Source organism: Neopelma chrysocephalum, unplaced genomic scaffold, assembly GCF_003984885.1.
Source record: "Neopelma chrysocephalum unplaced genomic scaffold, ASM398488v2 Primary Assembly neopelma1_63, whole genome shotgun sequence".
Lineage (NCBI taxonomy): Eukaryota > Metazoa > Chordata > Aves > Passeriformes > Pipridae > Neopelma > Neopelma chrysocephalum.
In genome coordinates this window covers 189,897-207,473 of record NW_020897720.1, presented here as the reverse complement: position 1 = coordinate 207,473, position 17,577 = coordinate 189,897, and the positions used below count along the sequence as shown (strand labels likewise).

The following is a 17,577-nucleotide window of genomic DNA, read 5'->3' as shown; positions in this document are numbered from 1 at the left end:
AAAAATAACTGTGCCTTGCCTCCACACCACCTTAAATATACAACCTGTCCGTGGAGCACTTGCTTGCCCTGAGGTCTCATAAGCAGAAACACAAACCCCCTTCGTGTCTGGCACAGAAAACACTCCAGGCAACACAACCCATGGGGATGGGCTTCCTCTACAGCTCCCCAGGCAGACTGAGCTTTAAGAAGGAATTAAAAAAAATACAAACTCAACTTCTACTTCAGCGTAAGTAGGGGACAACAGAGACAGAATGGCACAGGTCTGAGTGGGTTTGAGCACTGACTTCCTATTCCTGCTTGTCCTTGCTTAGCTGGTCTCCACACTCACTTTCTCCAAAACACTAAAGGGATAAGCAGCTTAACACAACTCAGCCTTTGCTTTCCCTGTCATTCCCCAAAGACCGATGAACAGGGGTTTGTATTAATGATACTTTAGGAGCATTAAGGAAAAAAACCACACTAACAGCCTTGGGAAAGTACATTTTGAACATCTCTGAGGAACATGCAGCCATGAGAAGATAGTCAAGATTCACTAGATAGGTTGTTTGAACACTGGAACTTGCGCAGACACTACTTTTTATTTCCTAGATATCCTTCTCTGCCTTGAATACTCCAACCAGATAAACACGAGAACACAGAAGTGCTCTGACCACATTGTCAAAACAAAGTCCCATCTCCCATCTCCTCACAGATCCACTCATCAAGCAGATGCAGAGCAGAAGGACAAGACAGGCCTATATGGTACTTCCTCCTCATACTTTCCCACCCTCCAAACATTTTTAGTTCAGGGACTTCCTGAGCAGGATGCCATTTCTACATATTTGGTAATTCTCAATGGATTTCTCTACCATGAATTTGTGCAATTGTTCTGAGCCAGTGTAACCTTTTAATACCCACAGCACTGGCCAAGTTCCACATCACTTATCTGCAGCAAATGACCACACCAACATCCTTTTGCTTGTTTTAAACCCTGCTCCTACCAACCTCATTTGAATTCCTCACCCCCAGTTTTCATATCAGGACACAGTGAACGATCAATCCCTAAAGGTGTGTAGATCTGGGAAAGGAACCAAGTGCTTTGAGTTACTTGTAGGTTACTTGTAACAGGCTCTCTGTTTCCCCTAGTTACAATCTTTGAGAATGAAAGATAACAGATAAAAATGAGATGTAGCAAACAGCATCTTGTTGACCTTCAGTGTTCTACTTTCAGCATTATCACCTGCCAAAACTTACCTCTAATTCCTTAATTTTCTCTTCAGCTATCCTCTGTTTTTCTAAGAGCTGATTATGAATCACTCCTTTGGGCTGGAGAATAAACCTACAAGTAAAAAAGAAGAGAGAGACAACGTTGGATGTTTTTTATAGCTGTGTGCAACCAGCTACACACCAAGTTAAACTACAGCCACCTCTCCTAAGTGTTCATCCTCATCCCTGTGTTTGGGACTGAGGCAGGAGAAATTTCTCTGCCAGCTCACAGAGGTTGGTCCCAAAGGCTCACCAACCTCATCCATGCTCTTGGAGGATGAACATGGATGAACACATATCTTCCCTTATCAGTCAGTGTCCTTGAATGATCTGGAAGCAGTTCTGGCACACAGATAGCAAGGGGAGTCTGTCAGCATCTTCTCTTCAAAGGGATTTAAACCAGTTGTTTGCATACAGTCAAGGAAGACTCTTCCAACAGGTAAAAGCCATTTATTACCTGTGTAGTGCTCACAAGGTGAATAAACCTGCACAATAAAAGCAAAGCTTTCCACAGGGAAAGGCTGAGGGAGGTGGGGTTGTACAACCTGGAAAAGAATAGGCTCTGGGAAGACCTTACTGCAGCTTTTCAACATATAAAAAGGGCTTATATGAAAGACAGAGAGAGACTTTTGACCGGGGCCTATCATGACAGGACAAGGAGCAACAGTTTTAAACACAACAGGCCAGGGTTAGGCTGGACATAGGGAAGACAGGTTTTACTGTGAGGGTGGGGAGGCCCTGGCACAGGCTGCCCAGAGAAGCTGTGGCTGCCCCATCCCTGGAAGTGTCCAAGGCCAGGTTGGAGCAACATGGTCTAGTGGAAGGTGTCCCTGCCCACAGCAGGGGGATCGAACTGGATGGTCTGTGAAGATCCTTTCCAACCCACACCCTTCTGTGATGTGACAATAGAGAGACAGGTGCTTCCAGCATGAGAGCCACGGAGCTTTCACAGCTCCAATTCTCAGACCCTGGCTTTAAACTACCTCCTCACTGACCTCCAAATTTCCATGCTTTCACCTGCCAAGGTGTTTTTCTGTGGGAGGAGAAGTGGCCGTTTTTAACTGGAATTGCAGCCACTGGTTTCCACTTGTTCTGTTTTCAATTGCCAAAGGGATTTGAAAGATGCCTCCACATCTCAGTCCATGCAATCCTGCTCACCAGCAAGCAGAAAGCTGCCTGCCTGGCTCAGAGGAGCCTCTGAGGGAGCACCAGCATTCAAAGCAGCTCTCCAGCACATGGCACTGTCATCCCACAAAGAGGTAAAGGACAACTAAGTTCAAACGAATTTGAGGAACCCTCCATGGTTGCTTTTCATCCTTCCAGACATAAAGAATGTACAAGCTGCAGATTCAACCCCTTCCCTACTTAGAAAGTCCCCCAGGGGATTTAGAAGGAGCCTCCACGGGTCATACCAATGAGGTCAAGGTCTCCTCCAGCACCAACTAGGGTCAATGTCTTCCTGCCAGGTGACAGGAGCTCGTGCTTGAACGGTTAAAAAGAGCAGCTTTAGACAGGGCAGAATCAGAGCACATTCCCCGTCTGCTACAGAAAAATCTGAAATCAGTTTGCAGTGTCATCTCCCACCACAAATTACATTATTAACTTGTTTGCTCAGGGCCTGGTAAACACAAACACGGATCTGCCACTTGGCTGGAACCCCAACGGACTCTGCATCAGCAACGCAACAGCCAAAAGGAAAACTACCTGCCACACACATTCCTGAAACGCATGGGAGCAAATCTGTGGTTAATTATAACAGGTTTCCAATTAAAGCTCTCTTTGGGGCTGCTATTAACTGCATGTAGTGATCACCTCCTCCTCCTCCTCCCTCTTGTCTCCCTGTTCCACTTCACCTCCTCTTTTCCACAGGAATTTCCGCTGTATCTTTTATGTCGCAATTTTCTCAAATCTCTCCTTGTTTCTTCCCAGTCTCAGCTCATGTTTATTGCTGGCTTTATCATCTTCATTCTCTGTCTGCTCCTGTTCTTACCAACACAGCTCACTCAGACTCTCTCTGTCCCCTCAATCTCCCTTTTCCCACTAGGTACACACAGTGGTAATGGTTTGGGGCCCTAGCACACAGCAGGCTGCCGAAGTAAAACGCAGGTTTTGTCCAGTCTTGTGAAAATCAAGTCCAAAACCACCCTTCCAGGAAAGAGGAGTTATTTACATTGCTATCAGATGCAGAGCCTGGGTCCAGCCAGACAAGAGCTATTTTTCAGGACCACCAGCATCATTCTGATGCTCTTACCTCGAGCCTACAACACCAGAATAAAAATCATCAGCCTTCACACACACAGCCCTGTAGATTTAGTGGTGAACACTCAAACTTTGCCTGGTAAATACTCAAGTTTTGCCCTATTTCTGCAGCAGCTGCCACTGGTGAAAACCAAAGCTGCAAGATGCCCTCTGTACACAAAGCCATCAGTCCCTTCCCACGTCACCGCTTCCCCGAGCCTGCCTGTGTTATGTGAACATTTCCTGAATTATTTCCTTTTTTGTAGGGGCAGCAAAGAAGAATGGAATCCCTTCTCATTTGCTTCCCCAAATTGTACAGCAAGATTGATCATTTTGGTTTCCCTGACGTCCCTGGTCTAAAAAACAACATCCACCACCAACACAGCTTGAGCAATTTTCCCTGTGCTGCAGCTGGGAAGGTCCCGGCGCTGGGCGATCCCGACGGGCTGGGAACAGCCACGGGCACCAAAACCTCCGACAAACAACCGGCTGACTTCACTTCTATTCTGCAAATGTCAACAGCAGTCATTGGGGAAAATATCCTCCCTCCCAGCCTCCTGCAATGCTCTGGCAGACGTGTGACAGCAAATTAAAATGGGATGGCTGAAGTTAGCAGTGACGGGACTTGTGCGGGCAGCTGGGCACAAGTACAACCACCCCCATTCTGTCTGCTATAAAACACAGGGCTGGAACCTGTGTCCATTCACACTCTTGCTCAGAAGCAGAGCAGATGTCCCTGCCTTGGCCAGCAGCATCCTGCAGGTCTTCACCAGTACTGCCTTCAAGCCACCCCTTTGAATTCCCTGCCACGAGACCACAGAGCCCTCAGCCTAAAGCACACAGATGCTGCCCTGGAAGCTGCCAAAGGCCAGTTCTTTGAAAGCTGAAGCTATAAATCCAAAATCCACAGTTAACTATTTAAATCTGGCTTCACTTTCCAACATAAGAATGACTCAAAAAACTCATTATTTTTTTAGCATCTAGTTTGGGATGAACACGTGATAGGCCAACACCTCGGCCTAAGTTTTCACCTAAGGAAATAATGTGGTTTATGGTAGCACCTGGAAAAAGCAGAAGCTTGTTCTGCTCATTAAGTAAGAAGTGCTGCAGGGCACTTGTAATAAACTAGAGTTTAAATTTAATCTAAATTCCATTTTTCCAATTACCCTAAGTAATACACCAACTTGATGATTTTTTTTTCTCCTCACCAACCTAGAGAAATAGGTCAGTGTCATTCTGCTGCCTGGTTTCAGTTAAATGGAGTTATTTTATTTACAGATCTTCAAGCTCATGGAAGAACCACGGGAAGTTCTGAGGACTCCACAGCTCTACTGGAGTCCATGGGAGGCTCCCTGAGTTCTTATGTTGAAATGGGATGGAGTTTAAGTACTTCCAGTCCACAGAATCAAAACCAAATCTTCTGCCAGATAAGTGAGTTCACCCGTATCTGCCTTCTCCCAGTGAACTGTCACAGCACACACTAACCTGTCAAACACGACACCTACACTATCAAACAGTGATTCAAAAACATGTTCAGCACCATGTTCAGTAATTACAAAGCTCAGAAACGCTCACCTCTTCACACAGGAGCTTTTATACTGTTGTTAAATTAACATCAGAAATATCTGTGTCAGAATGAACAAGTTCACCCCATCACAGCACCAAAACCTGTCTGAGTTCAGGAAATGTTTGGACAATGCTCTCAGGCACACGGTGTGATCCTTGGGGTGTCCTGTGCAGGGCCAGAAATTGGACTCAGTGATCCTGATGGATACCTACCAACTCAGCATATTCTAGGATTCAGCTGGCCACCCATTTCAAAGGGAATGGCCAGTAAAAACAGAGCAGGATTTGCCCCATTCCAGAGAACTGATAATTTTTCCAATGTCCACAGATAATGGTGAAAACAAAACAAAGAAAATCAGAAAAGGAAACTGCAGAGGAGTGGGGTCCCCGAGGACAGCAGTGTTCAGCCAAACCTGGGCTGCCAACAAGAACAGCTCCATGGAGCAGAGCCAAGAGGTTGCCAGTTGGCTGTACCTACGTGCTCCAGTCTCCCAGTGACTGCTGGTTCTCAAGTGCAATACGAGGAACAAAAATAGAGCACGAGGGAACTGAAAGAGAAACCTCGCTCTAAATATTCCCACTTGTTTCTATTTTCCTCCCTCTGCGAGCTCCACATCAGGAATTTTGTTTCCCCAAGGCAGAGAAAGTGGTTTATATACGCTCTCTGAGGCTCTTGTTTCCTTCTGAAGGGACCTCTTACCCCTTCCCAACCGTAATTTTCTTTCATAATTTTAGTTTGATCAGTGTTTATACTGCACTCCCTGATGCTCTGGCCCAAATGGCCTTCGGGCTCTCACCAGCTCAGCAGTGCTGCCCCACTCCATCATCTGTCTGCTCCTTTGTGTCACACATTCACACCCACAAAGTGATGTTACCCCAGTGTAAGTAATTCCATAACTCAGCCTGTTTGCACCAAAATGTACTGTTTATTTGACTTTGAGACATAATATTAGATACTCAAAGTTTTGCCTCTTAATGAATGAGGTTATGGAGATGTTTGTTCAGCACACGCCACTCTTCATTATGACATACAAGTCATTAAAGTTATTAAAGGTGGAGTCCCAGTGATGCTCATAGTTCACGTTTTCCATGAAGAATCCCTACTTTCTTACTTGCAACTGCAACAAACTTCAGCCTTTATGCCTTTATGCCTGGAGCTTTCAGCCTCTCCCTTGCTGGTTTAGGGAACATGGTTCCAGTGTCTCTCCTGCCTGCTTTGCCAGTGCAAGAGGCAGTTTGCATTCAAGTATTAAAACCAGGATGAAAGGAGCCCCACAACAGACCATGGGACTCTCTCCAGCCAATGTGCAAACAACCCTTCCCACTTGGCTCCACACAGATCCCTGCAACAATCAGCACATGGTACCAGGGGAAGCCTAAGCTTTCCCCATGCCAAGATGGATACACAGCCCTCTGCCTAACTCCAGAGAGAGACAGTTTTACAGGCAGGAATGTCCAGCACTATTTGGCAGAATAATGATAAACAACAGACCTAAAAGTCCATTCACCTGGCTCTCAGCTCACATTAAGAGTCACAGTTTTACAGTTCTCCTTGCGCCTGGGAAACCTAAGATACTGAAAACAAACAACTTTCTCCAAAGCCATAACATTATTTTAACATGTTTATTGTGTTTCTAAACAACCTAACATGTTGTGGTATAACACAGTAGTTATTTACATGGAAAATGCTGCTCCTTGAAACCAAGCGCTTCCACCAGACCGTTCCGTGAGAAAAGTTGGGCTAAGCTCAGTCATGTCCTTATCTATTTAGAGATGCTTTTTAATTCTGAACTTGCACTGCTGCTCAAGCCTTGAGCAGACTCAGTAGGGGATTACTGCATTTTAAGTACTGTTCAAAGCCAATGGAAGAAAGGCTTCCAAGGAGCTGATCCCAAGCAATCTAGCTTGACTGAACCAAAGCCAGTTGTGCACAATTGCCGGAACCCAGTAGTCCCCTTCCACTCTCCCAGGGTCTACTGATGCTTCTGTAAATGATTCCCTATGCAGCTCATAACAGGCCCTGCTTTTACCCCAGCAAATTCCAGTTTTAGTCACCCCAGATGAATTACCCAGTTCCAAACAAGACAAGGAAGCAATATTAAAAAAAAAAAAAAAAGAAAGAAAGAAAGAAAAATCATCACTAATTATAGCTTGTGCTGCCACCCTTCATGTCTAAGGGTTTCACATTTTTTCAGGCTGATTTTGACTTTCCCATCAACAGATCATATGCCTTAACTAGAGCTGGTTCAGAACAGATGGAGTTGGGACAGATGAGTTGAAGCTTTTCCTATGTTTGCATCTATTTTAGTGGTCAGTCGTCTCAGTGGGTCGCCCTCGATATATCTGACCCCAGCTCTTCCCACATACCTCACAGCAAAACAAATCCCGCAGCTTATATCGGGAGGATTATATATGAACACATTCCAAGGAGCAGCAGTTCACAGCTCACGTGTCCTTTCGCTGCCGCCCTCGGAGAGGTGGATGAGCACCGGGAGCTGTTTGGGCGGCGGGACCTGTGCGAGCCCAGCCGGACACAGCGGAGCACGCGGAGACGGGGATTAGCCGTGCTGGATGCCGGCCAAACCCCGGCTTATGTAGGCCCCAACAAGGGTAACTTTTACTCAGATGAACGTCTGTAAGCCATAAACCTATTTGCTTTAAGGAGCTAAAGGAATTGAACAAAGAGTGCCACCCTGTTTGCTTCCTCAAACCTCTGCACGGACCGTCCCGACGCGTCCAGCCCCACTGAGGGGTTTGGGCTGCGCTTCAGGCCGTGTTTACATTGAGCTGTCACTTTTTTTTGGGGGGGGGGGGATCTGTCAATAGCTACAGCATATTACATTACCCCAAGCCAAGATAGCAACACAGCTTGCAAACAGCAGTTTCTGCATTGCCAGACACTTAACTAGATGGTAGATTTATACCATTGTTCATGCTTGGTTCTTTAAAAAAAGAAAGCAGGAATATACCTCTAAGTGTGTATTAAATATAGAACAGCCCAAAATAATAAAATAGTACTGTGGTCTGCTTTTAACGAACATCATAAATTCTTTTAGAAGGCTCAATCGACATAAATGGAATTCAAAAAAAAAAAAGGCAAGCAAATGCCTCCCTTCTATCATACAGGAATTCACAACATCTGAGTTTCAAACCAGTGGGAAAACAGCAAGCACGACAGCAGTTCATGGAATTGAAATCCCTGTGAGTAGTTTCTCTTCACTATAGTCCTGGTTTGGTGTTTTTATCTTCTAATTTTGTTTTAATATCATCCGTTAGTATGTAGAAATGATGAGCTGCAGCTTGTTTAAGCCAGGGGAACTCAGAGGACAACAACACACCAACCAGCACATGCACCTCAAATAGATTTCTTGCAGTCTGGGTTGTGCCATATTTGAAAGTTGCAAGCAGCAGAAAACAGAAACAATTTTTCCAATAATAGGAAGTCAGGATCCATTTCTAAAGTCTGCTCTATTTTTAAGAATTCCCCACAAATTCCTATGGAAGAATGTTTTAAAAAAAATAAAAACTCCAACATTTCATGAACATGCACCGAGGAAAACATAAACAAGCAAATGTTGGTGTGATTACCCTGATCAACCAATCCTAAAGAAATTTCTATTTTAATTTTTTTTCCTATTGGTAAATCTTCTGTGATCAGAAAGGTGAACTTTGCAGTAGCAAATGAAGTGACATGGAGATATTGCTACACTCTGACAGGCAAACTTATGCCCTTCTCAGCATCAGCCCTTCCCCAAGAACCTGTACAGGAAAACTAGCAAAATCTGGATACACCTCTTTTGAAAAGCAAATCCATCCACGGTTGCAATAAAAGAATGAAAGAAAAATGCTTTCTGCCTTGCCCAGGAGGAAACCTTTGAAATGCAAAGCAAGGAGGAAGACCCAGTTTGTGGATAAATAGCACAGCCTTGGCTTCTGCACATCCCAAATCCTGCTACAACAAAGCATCAAAGCACTACAGCAAACATCACAGCAGTGGAGGCAAAGATAACCCAGCCAAAAGAATTCAAGCATAACACTAATAGACAGATATTTCTGGATTCTGGAGCTAAATTAGCCAGCACCAAAACAATCACACTGCTGTGTCCTAATCAGCAAGAACAAACTTCTTAGAATCAGCATCTGGGGACCAAAAAAAGGCTGGCTGTTATTTTGGAAAATCATTTCTTCTCAGAAAGCCTGAGTTATTTATTTTTCTCCTAAACTGGCTGAAACATTCTGTTAATTCAGCAAATAGTTTTGGAGAAAACAAAGTAAGAATTCGAGACAGAAGTCGTCTTGCATTTGGTTCAAGATTTGATGCAGCACTTTGGTTCTTGCATCTCTGTATTAAACTGGTGTTAAATGGAGATCTCATCCCACAGGATGGGTTTCCTTGTGTTTCATTCAGTGTTTTAATGCAGAGGTCATGAATGAACTCCTCTTTCTTTCAGGCTTCGAACAGGCAGCAAGGTCAGGATGCTCAGAACTAAACTTCTCTTTTGTTTTAAGGCTGTTCCACATAAATTTTACATATTATTCTGACATACAAACACCAGCTCAGAGATCCAAGAGCTGTGGGCCCTGAGTACCTTGTCACACCCTCCCTGTTGGCTGGATATCCATTGACTCCACACCTGGAAGGGCATCCTCAAAGCAAGACAGGGAGTAAATGAGGACCCTCCCAGCACTTCTTTGGTCCAGTGATTTGGCCATTCTCCTCTGCTGCAGGAAAGCCACATCCTCTGTGCTAAACCAGAGAAACAGCCCTATATCCTGAAAGAAATGCTCTAGCATTCAGTATTTCCCCAGGGACTCTCACCCTTTATTCCAGTATTTCCTTCAGGAAATGGGGAAAGAAACTCAAAATACAGTACTTTAATATCACTAAATATTAAAATAAATGGAAGTTTCTTGCTGTTTTAGAATACCAGAGTGGCATTTTAAGTGCTTGGAGAACTTCAGAAATCAGTCAGTCATGTTCCATAATGGTTTTGCACAGTCATTTGGCACAGTAAGTCACAAAAGCAGGAGCAGTTTAAGCTCCTCAAAAAACATTTAATACTTGTCTAGCATGTATTCAAACAGAACTCTGAGTCCCTGAACCAACAGATGGATTACATTTGCAAGGGAGCCCAGCTTCCCTCTTTCTGAAGGCAGGGACAAAACCAAGGTGCCTTTTTACAGCCCTCACTCTCCACAACGGCCTGACCTGCAAGTGCAAGGCTTTGTGAAGGCCCTGGCATTTCCATGGCAGCACATTGCCTCTGGATCACAGCAGGTCAAACTGCCTCTTCTAGCAACAAGGGCAGTTTGCAGGAGCAGCCCATCTCCCTCCTGACCCTTCCTTTCTCCAGTTAAATCTCATCTCCTCTAAGTTTACTCAGGTATCTCCTTTCTCTGTGTTGTCTGTTGTCAGGTGGGGAAAACGTTAGGGATAAAGAAAATAATGGAACAAACTTGTTTGAATGTCATAGTCCAAGTCCCAAGAGAAAAATGTTCCTAAAGAGTTAAATGTCCCCAGGCAAGGGAGACAAGGATCGAAGAAAAGCTGTATGGCTAATCTTCTATCAGAACACCCACACAGTAGGTGGGGGACTACAACCAACAGGCTTATTTCAAGAAGGGATAAGTAAAAGACCTATTTTTATTTTAAACTAGCTGCTAGCTATTATTTTTATTTTAAGACCCTTGTTTCTCTTGCTTATGCATTTGACAAACACAGACTTATCAGGCGGTCCAAGTTCTCTTGTCTAAAGCTGATTTTTTAAAGAAATGCAGCTGTTTCCTAGAACAGAGTAGATAGACATCTTGCACACAAGCCATGGAAATCTTTTCTCCTCTGACGTTTTGGTATTGCACGGAGGAATTATGTAGAGCAGCAGGGCAGGAGAGCTGTAACTGGACCAAGATATCCAGGAGATTACAAAGGAACAGCCCAGGGCAGCAGGAATAAGATCAAGAACTATGCGGGGGAAGGGCAGTGGAGGGAATGCGTTTGAGAAATCAGATGTCAAGTTGGAAAAGGAGCCTGTGCCCACATGAACAAGCTCCCTTTCTGAGCTGGAACCAAATCCATGAGTCCAGACTCCCAGTATCCCAGTGCTATCAGCAGAAAGCACCGAGCCCATGGACCAGCTATGCTCCTCTCACAGGGGATGACAACCAGCTGCTGCCCTTCACTTCACCTGACCAAATCACAGGCAGCTGTACAGACAACTGCTGCATCACCCCTCTGTGCATCTTTCTCATTTTTGGTTTCCATGAGAGCTCTCCAAAAAGATTGTGCAAACTTTTACAGGCCCACTCACACCTAACACTGTGAAGATCAGGCTGCATAAGTGAGTAGCTCAAAATGAAGAAAAATCTGAAATAAAAAACAACTGGGTGATGGAAAACCTTTTGGCTTATGCCCATTTAACCTTTGATTTCTCAGCTCTCAGCACCCCTGGCCTCGTTCAATGTACAGCAGAAACAGGGGTCAAGCAGCTGGATGCAAATTTTGTTTTCTTCACAGCTCAGTGCCTGAGTAACTTCTACACACACCAGACTTACTGTGGAAAATAAATCTTCCCTTTTTCAATAGCTATGTGGAGGAACTTCAAGTCTATAAACCACTTACTGACCAGAGGCTGATAGCAACATGCTGGTCCCTGGAACTCACGTCAGCACTGAATTCAAACGCTTCTTGAACTCTGTCAGGCTTAGTGCTGCACCCACTGCCCTGGGGAGTTTGTTCAGTGCCCAACCACACTCTGGGTGAAAAACCTTTACCTGAGATCCAACCCAGACCTCCCCTGACACATCTCCATCCGCTCCCTCAAATCCTGTCACTGGTCACAAGAGTGAAGAGATCAGTACCTGCCCCTCCACTGCCCCTCATGAGGATGTTGAAGACCACAACGAGGTCTGACCTCGGTCTCGTCTTCCGCAGACTGAACAAACCAAGTGCCCTCAGCTGCTCCTCATAAGGCTTCCCCTCCAAACCCTTCAGCATCCTTGTGTCCCTCCTTTGGACACCCTCCAATAGCTTAATGTCTTTTTGATATTGTGGTGCCCAAAACTGCCCCTAGAACCCAAGGTGAGGCCACAGAGAGCAGAGCAGGACAATCCCCTCCCTGGCCTGGCTGACAATGCTGGGCCTGATACCCCCAGGACAGGGTTGGCCCTCCTGGCTGCCAGGGCACTGCTGACTCATGTCCAACTGGCCATTGACCAGGACCCCCGGGGCCCTTTCCCGGCACTGCTTTCCAGCCTCTTGTTCCCATTCTGTCCGTACATCGGGGGTTGTCCCATCCCAGGGGCATAATCCAGCACTTCCCCTTGTTGAGCTTCATATGGTTGGTGATTGTCCATCTCTCTAATTTATCAAGGTCTCTCTGCAGGGCCTCTCTGCCCTTGAGGGAGTCGACAGCTCCTCCCAGTTTAGTGTGGGCAAACTTACTTAGTATCCCTTCCAGTCCTGTGTCCAAGTCATTTATGAAGATGTTGAAGAGCACAGGGCCTACGATGGAGCCCTGTGGAACCCCACCAGTGAAAGGTCACCAGCCTGATGTCACTGTCACCCTTTGTGCCCAACCCATGAGCCAGTTGCTCACCCACCACATGATGTGTTTATCCAGCTGTGGGCTGGGCAGTTTGTCCAGAAGGATCCCATGAGAGACGGTATCAAAGGCTTTCCTGAAACCCAAAAAGATCACATCTACTGGCTTTCCTAGATCAGCCAGGTTGGGGTGCCCTGTGGTAGAAGGAAATCAGGTTTGAGGAGCAGGACTTTCCCCTCCTGAAGCTGTGCTGGCTGTGCCTGGAGCACCTGTCAGCTCCTCAGCAGCCGGGCCCCAGGGCCACACCGAGCCTTCCCCACGGAGAGGGGCCATGGAGAAGCCACTCGGATTTCACAGACCAGCCTATAGTTAGTAACTGAACCATGAAGATTAAGCCTTGCATGTCCTTCAGCTCTTTAGGAGTCCTTTGACATGGGAATCACAGGACAGCTGAGCATGTTCTGCAGGGATCTGCACTGGTAGAATGAACACACATCTCACTTACACACAAACAGCGAAAATGCAGCTGCATCGAGGGATGTGCAGCAGTGACTGCTGTCTTTAGGGGTCCAGGAAAGAGCTTACAGTGACTGATGATGTCTTGCTTTCCAACAAAACCAGGAATCACAGTAAAAGCAACAATGCATTTAAGTCCCAGGAATGATCTAGGACATTTAATCCTCTCTCAGGTTTCACTTGCATAGGGTTCAGCCTCCAAAAATCTGAACCACTCTTAAAAAAAAAAAAAAAAGTCAAAATCATTTTATTACAGCTGTCCTGTAAAACAGTGTAATGGTACAAAGTCATTTTATAGGGATAGCAGCTGGGATAACACTATACTTGCAGAAAACCTTGAACATAAAGCTGTGCTACAGCATTTGCTTGATTTTTACTTTCTTATATTTTCTCTTTGCAAGTATTCTCCCATTTGCTGCCCAAGTAAACTGATGATAAAGCAATATCAAACCAAAACTGAGTGTCTATTTTGGCATGGCATGACAAACTGCAGTGCTCTCCTCACTGTGCCCTGCACAAGTGCCAGACATTTTTCCGCTGTAAATAAGGATCTTGTCCAGGTTATGGGGTAGAAGAATGTAAAGGGAAAGGTCTGAAATATTCAGACAGAATTCTGAAGCTTAAACTTTCAACATAGTTCTCAAAGCAACACGATGATATCAGCTCCCAAATAGCCTAAGCAGAAGTCCAGCACAGTGGTAGCTGTCTCAGGCTACGTAACAGGTCTTTCAAAAGGGTATGAAGTAACAGAAGTGAAATGTATTTGGCAAGATGCCAGCCCTCAGATGATATCCCAGCCTCAGGGATATGTACAGTACACAGCAATTCATCAGCTCATACTATGTGGCACTGACATTTCTTGTGTCAAACCAGAAATAGCTCCAGCAAGAGTAAATTGAGCCCCACATGTGGAGGCCAGGAAGGCTTTGGTTTGTTACACAAACTGCAATATTTGCCAAAAAAGAAAGGAAGACCGAGTTGGGGAACAAAAAATGGACTTTCACATTCAGCAGCAGTGCAGGGAAAGCCTTTTGGGAAGGGAGGAGGCTCAAGATTGGGGTTCAGAGAACAAAAACCACACAACTGTTTTCCAAGTAATGCGGAAGGAAGTACCCAACTGGACAGACTTCCTCCCAGCACGTCACCACTGCTTCCTGAGCCTTCAAATTCCACGAAAACCTCGAGTATCTTGTCCCACAGAACTGTACATCCCAGCCCCCTGCACAGAGCCCAAAACACCAAAGCTGGACAAAAAAACAGAGACACCCTATCAGAAGCCACATTCTAAGTAGCAACTTAAACGGGTTGAAGAATAAAAAAAAGGAAATTAAAAAAAAATGGAGCACAGGAATAGAAGTACAAAACTGATTTCAAAGAACTGAGCTATCCAAGCAGAAGAGCTCTGATAATCAGAGTCAATGCTGACGCAAACCTCCACCCTTCCTGGGTAACTGGAACTCTTTAGAGCTCCAACATTTGCATGCTGGACTACGCAAATGAAATTAAGACACCACAAATATCCCTTTGGTGGCCAAACTCCATGTCCATGCAAGCCAATGAAACCAACAAATTAAAACATCTGCCACTCCACTTCACAGAACACGGCTTCAATGTCTAGAAGAACCATAGTGACCACCTCCTTTGGTCTCCAGTGGAACAAAAGATGCCAGGCTGCCCTTGGATTTTAACTCCTGCTCAAGGGCTGCTTTGCTGAAAGCCCAGATTTCAGCAATAAATTCTCTACTAGGTGTTGGAAGGGGCTCCAGGAAGTGCCTCGTGTTCTCTGCACTAGGAGGTGGCACAGATCACACCAATTGGCAAGACAGCTTCAGCCCCCCATCCAGGACAAGCAGAGGTCACAGAAATACCTGTCAAGCTTAGGCAGGACAAAAAAAAACATTAAAACAGAGTGACTGAGTAGTGTTCAGAAGAAGAGCAATCTCTCAATCTATATTTGCACAGCCACTAGTACAGCAAAGCCCATGAAGAGTTCAGTTTTTAAATACTATCATAATGCAAATATTTTCCCTGCTGGCGCCTCTGCCATCCCTGACGAGCCAGAGCTGCCAGGGCACCTGGCTGGACGTGGAAAAGAAAACAGGACTCCCAGAAGACTGTGGCTCCTGCAGCTGCTGCACACAGAAGAGTAAACGGCTTAGGACACAAAGAAGGTGTCTCTTACCCCTAAGGAGGAGGCAGAAGCAGAAAGCAGAAAAATGCACTTTAGCCATCACCCAAACACCCCCTGCTCCCCACATCTGATTCACAAGCAGGATTACTTTGCAACAAAACACCAATACACTCACACTTCTAAGGTATCTGGAGGGACTTCTCCGCATAGCAGTATTCTGTACTGTGGGATTTTAAAAAAGCCTTAGAAAAACGTGTTGACTCCAGAATTATCTTCTGCTCTTCACCTGTCTGCTCTTTGACAAACCCAAACAGAAAAAAACCCTCTTGAGACATCTCATGACTACTCCAAACACGAGTGTTTACTACATCTACAGCCTGCCCAGGTCAATCAGTTGCCTCTTGCAAGGCAATGAATGTGTCTCCTTTTAAGGTGCCAGGCACCAGCATCCCCACCAAACCCAGCACTTAATGCACCTACTTGGAAAAGTTTATTTAGTGGGAACCAAGAAGGGGACTGTCACTCTGAACAGCTCCATTAGCCTGGGTACAACCTCACCTGAAAAGCCTCAGCAAAAGGCAAAGTACACACCATTCCTGGCTCCCCAGTCCTGCCACCTCCCTACAACTCGGTCAGGAGATTGCGTGGGCTGATGGATCTGGGCACCTGCAGCCTGACCTGGCTCACTGCTTGGCCTTGTGATCATCCCCTTTGACATGGAGAAGGTGGGGTAAACAGGGTGGGGGAGAGGTCGATACAATCACCCCTTTTGGCAGCAGTCAGAGCAGATCCCTCGTTTCGCAAACCACATCCCGAGATGAGCAGTCACCACTGTTACCCAACACACGAGAGACAAGAGAGAAAAATCACAGCAGTGGAAAAATCCTGTTTCTCAAATCAGAAACACAGAAATCTAGTGTGATACTTGCCAAGCAAGCACGTGGTTCAGATTTGAAACCACTTTGTACGGTCTTGTATCAAAGACTGCTGAAGTCCCACCAAAGTGTGTTGGGAAAATTAATCAACACACTTCAAGTCTGGTTTAAGGTGTTTCTTTTGACAGCCACCCAACACATGAAGTACATCTTCAGTGCACTGGGAGTAGCCACACAAGCCTTATGCTCAATTCCAAAGGTTTGAAAATATCCAAGTAATGGCATTAGATCCATTCCCTGGCACGACACTGCAAAGGGCATTTCTGTAGAACATGAACCGTGCACAGGGGGTGAACATAGGAAATTACTGACTCTGAACAGATCTGTGAGAGCATTCTCACAAATGCGTCCTCAAACACCTCCAGGGATGGTGACTCCACCACTGCCCTGGGCAGCCCATTCCAATGCCTAATCACCCTTTCTGTGAAGAAATTCTTCCTGACGTCCAACCTAAACCTCCCCTGGTGCAGTTTAAGACTACGTCCTCTTGTCCTGTCCCTTGTTCCCTGGGAGCAGAGCCCGACCCCCATCTGGCTCCACTCTCTTGTAGAGAGTGAGGAGGTCCCCCCGAGCCTTCTTTTCTCCAGGCTGAGCCCCTCCAGCTCCCTCAGCCCCTCCTGGTGCTCCAGCCCCTTCCCCAGCTCCAGTGCCCTTCTCTGGACTTGCTCCAACGTCCTTCCTGAATTTGGGATCCCCTCTGCCCACACACAGAGCCGGGGTCACCCCCTTTCCAGCGGGTACTCACATCCTTCCCACGCCCTCGTACATGCGGGTCTCATCCACCAGCATCATCACCTCGGTGTCGGTGAGGTGGGCGTGCTTCTTGGTCTTGCTGAGCTGCTCAATCTGCAGGTCGGCCAGTTTCACCTTTTGCTGCGTGTCCATCACCTTGGCCTGCAGCTCCGTGAAGGCCTGGCCAGGGGAGGGAGGCAGAGTGAGGGCTGTCCAGGTGGGCAGCGGGGACACAACCGGACAAGGGATGTGGGGAAGGAGGGGATCAGCTGAGGGGACACGTTGGGGAGGACACGGGGGTAGGGGGACTGAGGACACGGGAGACACACATAGGTGGGGAGACACAGTGGGACACACCCATGGGTGAAGGGACACACAAGGGGGAGGACACATGAAACACACATGGGTGGGGGGACACAGTGGGACACACGGGGGTGGGACACACACGGGTGAGGGAACACCCAAGGGGGACGACATGGGAGATGCACGTGGGTGAGGGAACACACAAGACACACACGGGTGGGGGGACACAGTGAAACACACACGAGTGAGGGGACACACGATACACACATGGGTGGGGAGATGCACGAGACACACGTGGGTGAGGGGACACGCGAGACACACATACGGGTGGGGGAACACACGGTGAAGGGACACGGGTGGGAACACAC

The 17,577-nt window shown here is 46.4% G+C and overlaps 1 protein-coding gene across 1 annotated transcript in view; it reads right to left on the bottom strand.

Moving 5' to 3' along the window:
* PFDN1 (prefoldin subunit 1) overlaps positions 1-17,577 on the bottom strand; it is a 32,768-nt gene that overhangs the window by 14,722 nt on the left and 469 nt on the right. Inside the window, exons 2-3 of the mRNA XM_027682430.1 lie at positions 16,920-17,086; positions 1,236-1,320 (exon numbers count right to left, since the gene is read on the bottom strand). Coding sequence (XP_027538231.1) covers positions 1,236-1,320; positions 16,920-17,086 — 252 coding nt within the window. The remainder of the gene's footprint in view (positions 1-1,235; positions 1,321-16,919; positions 17,087-17,577) is intronic.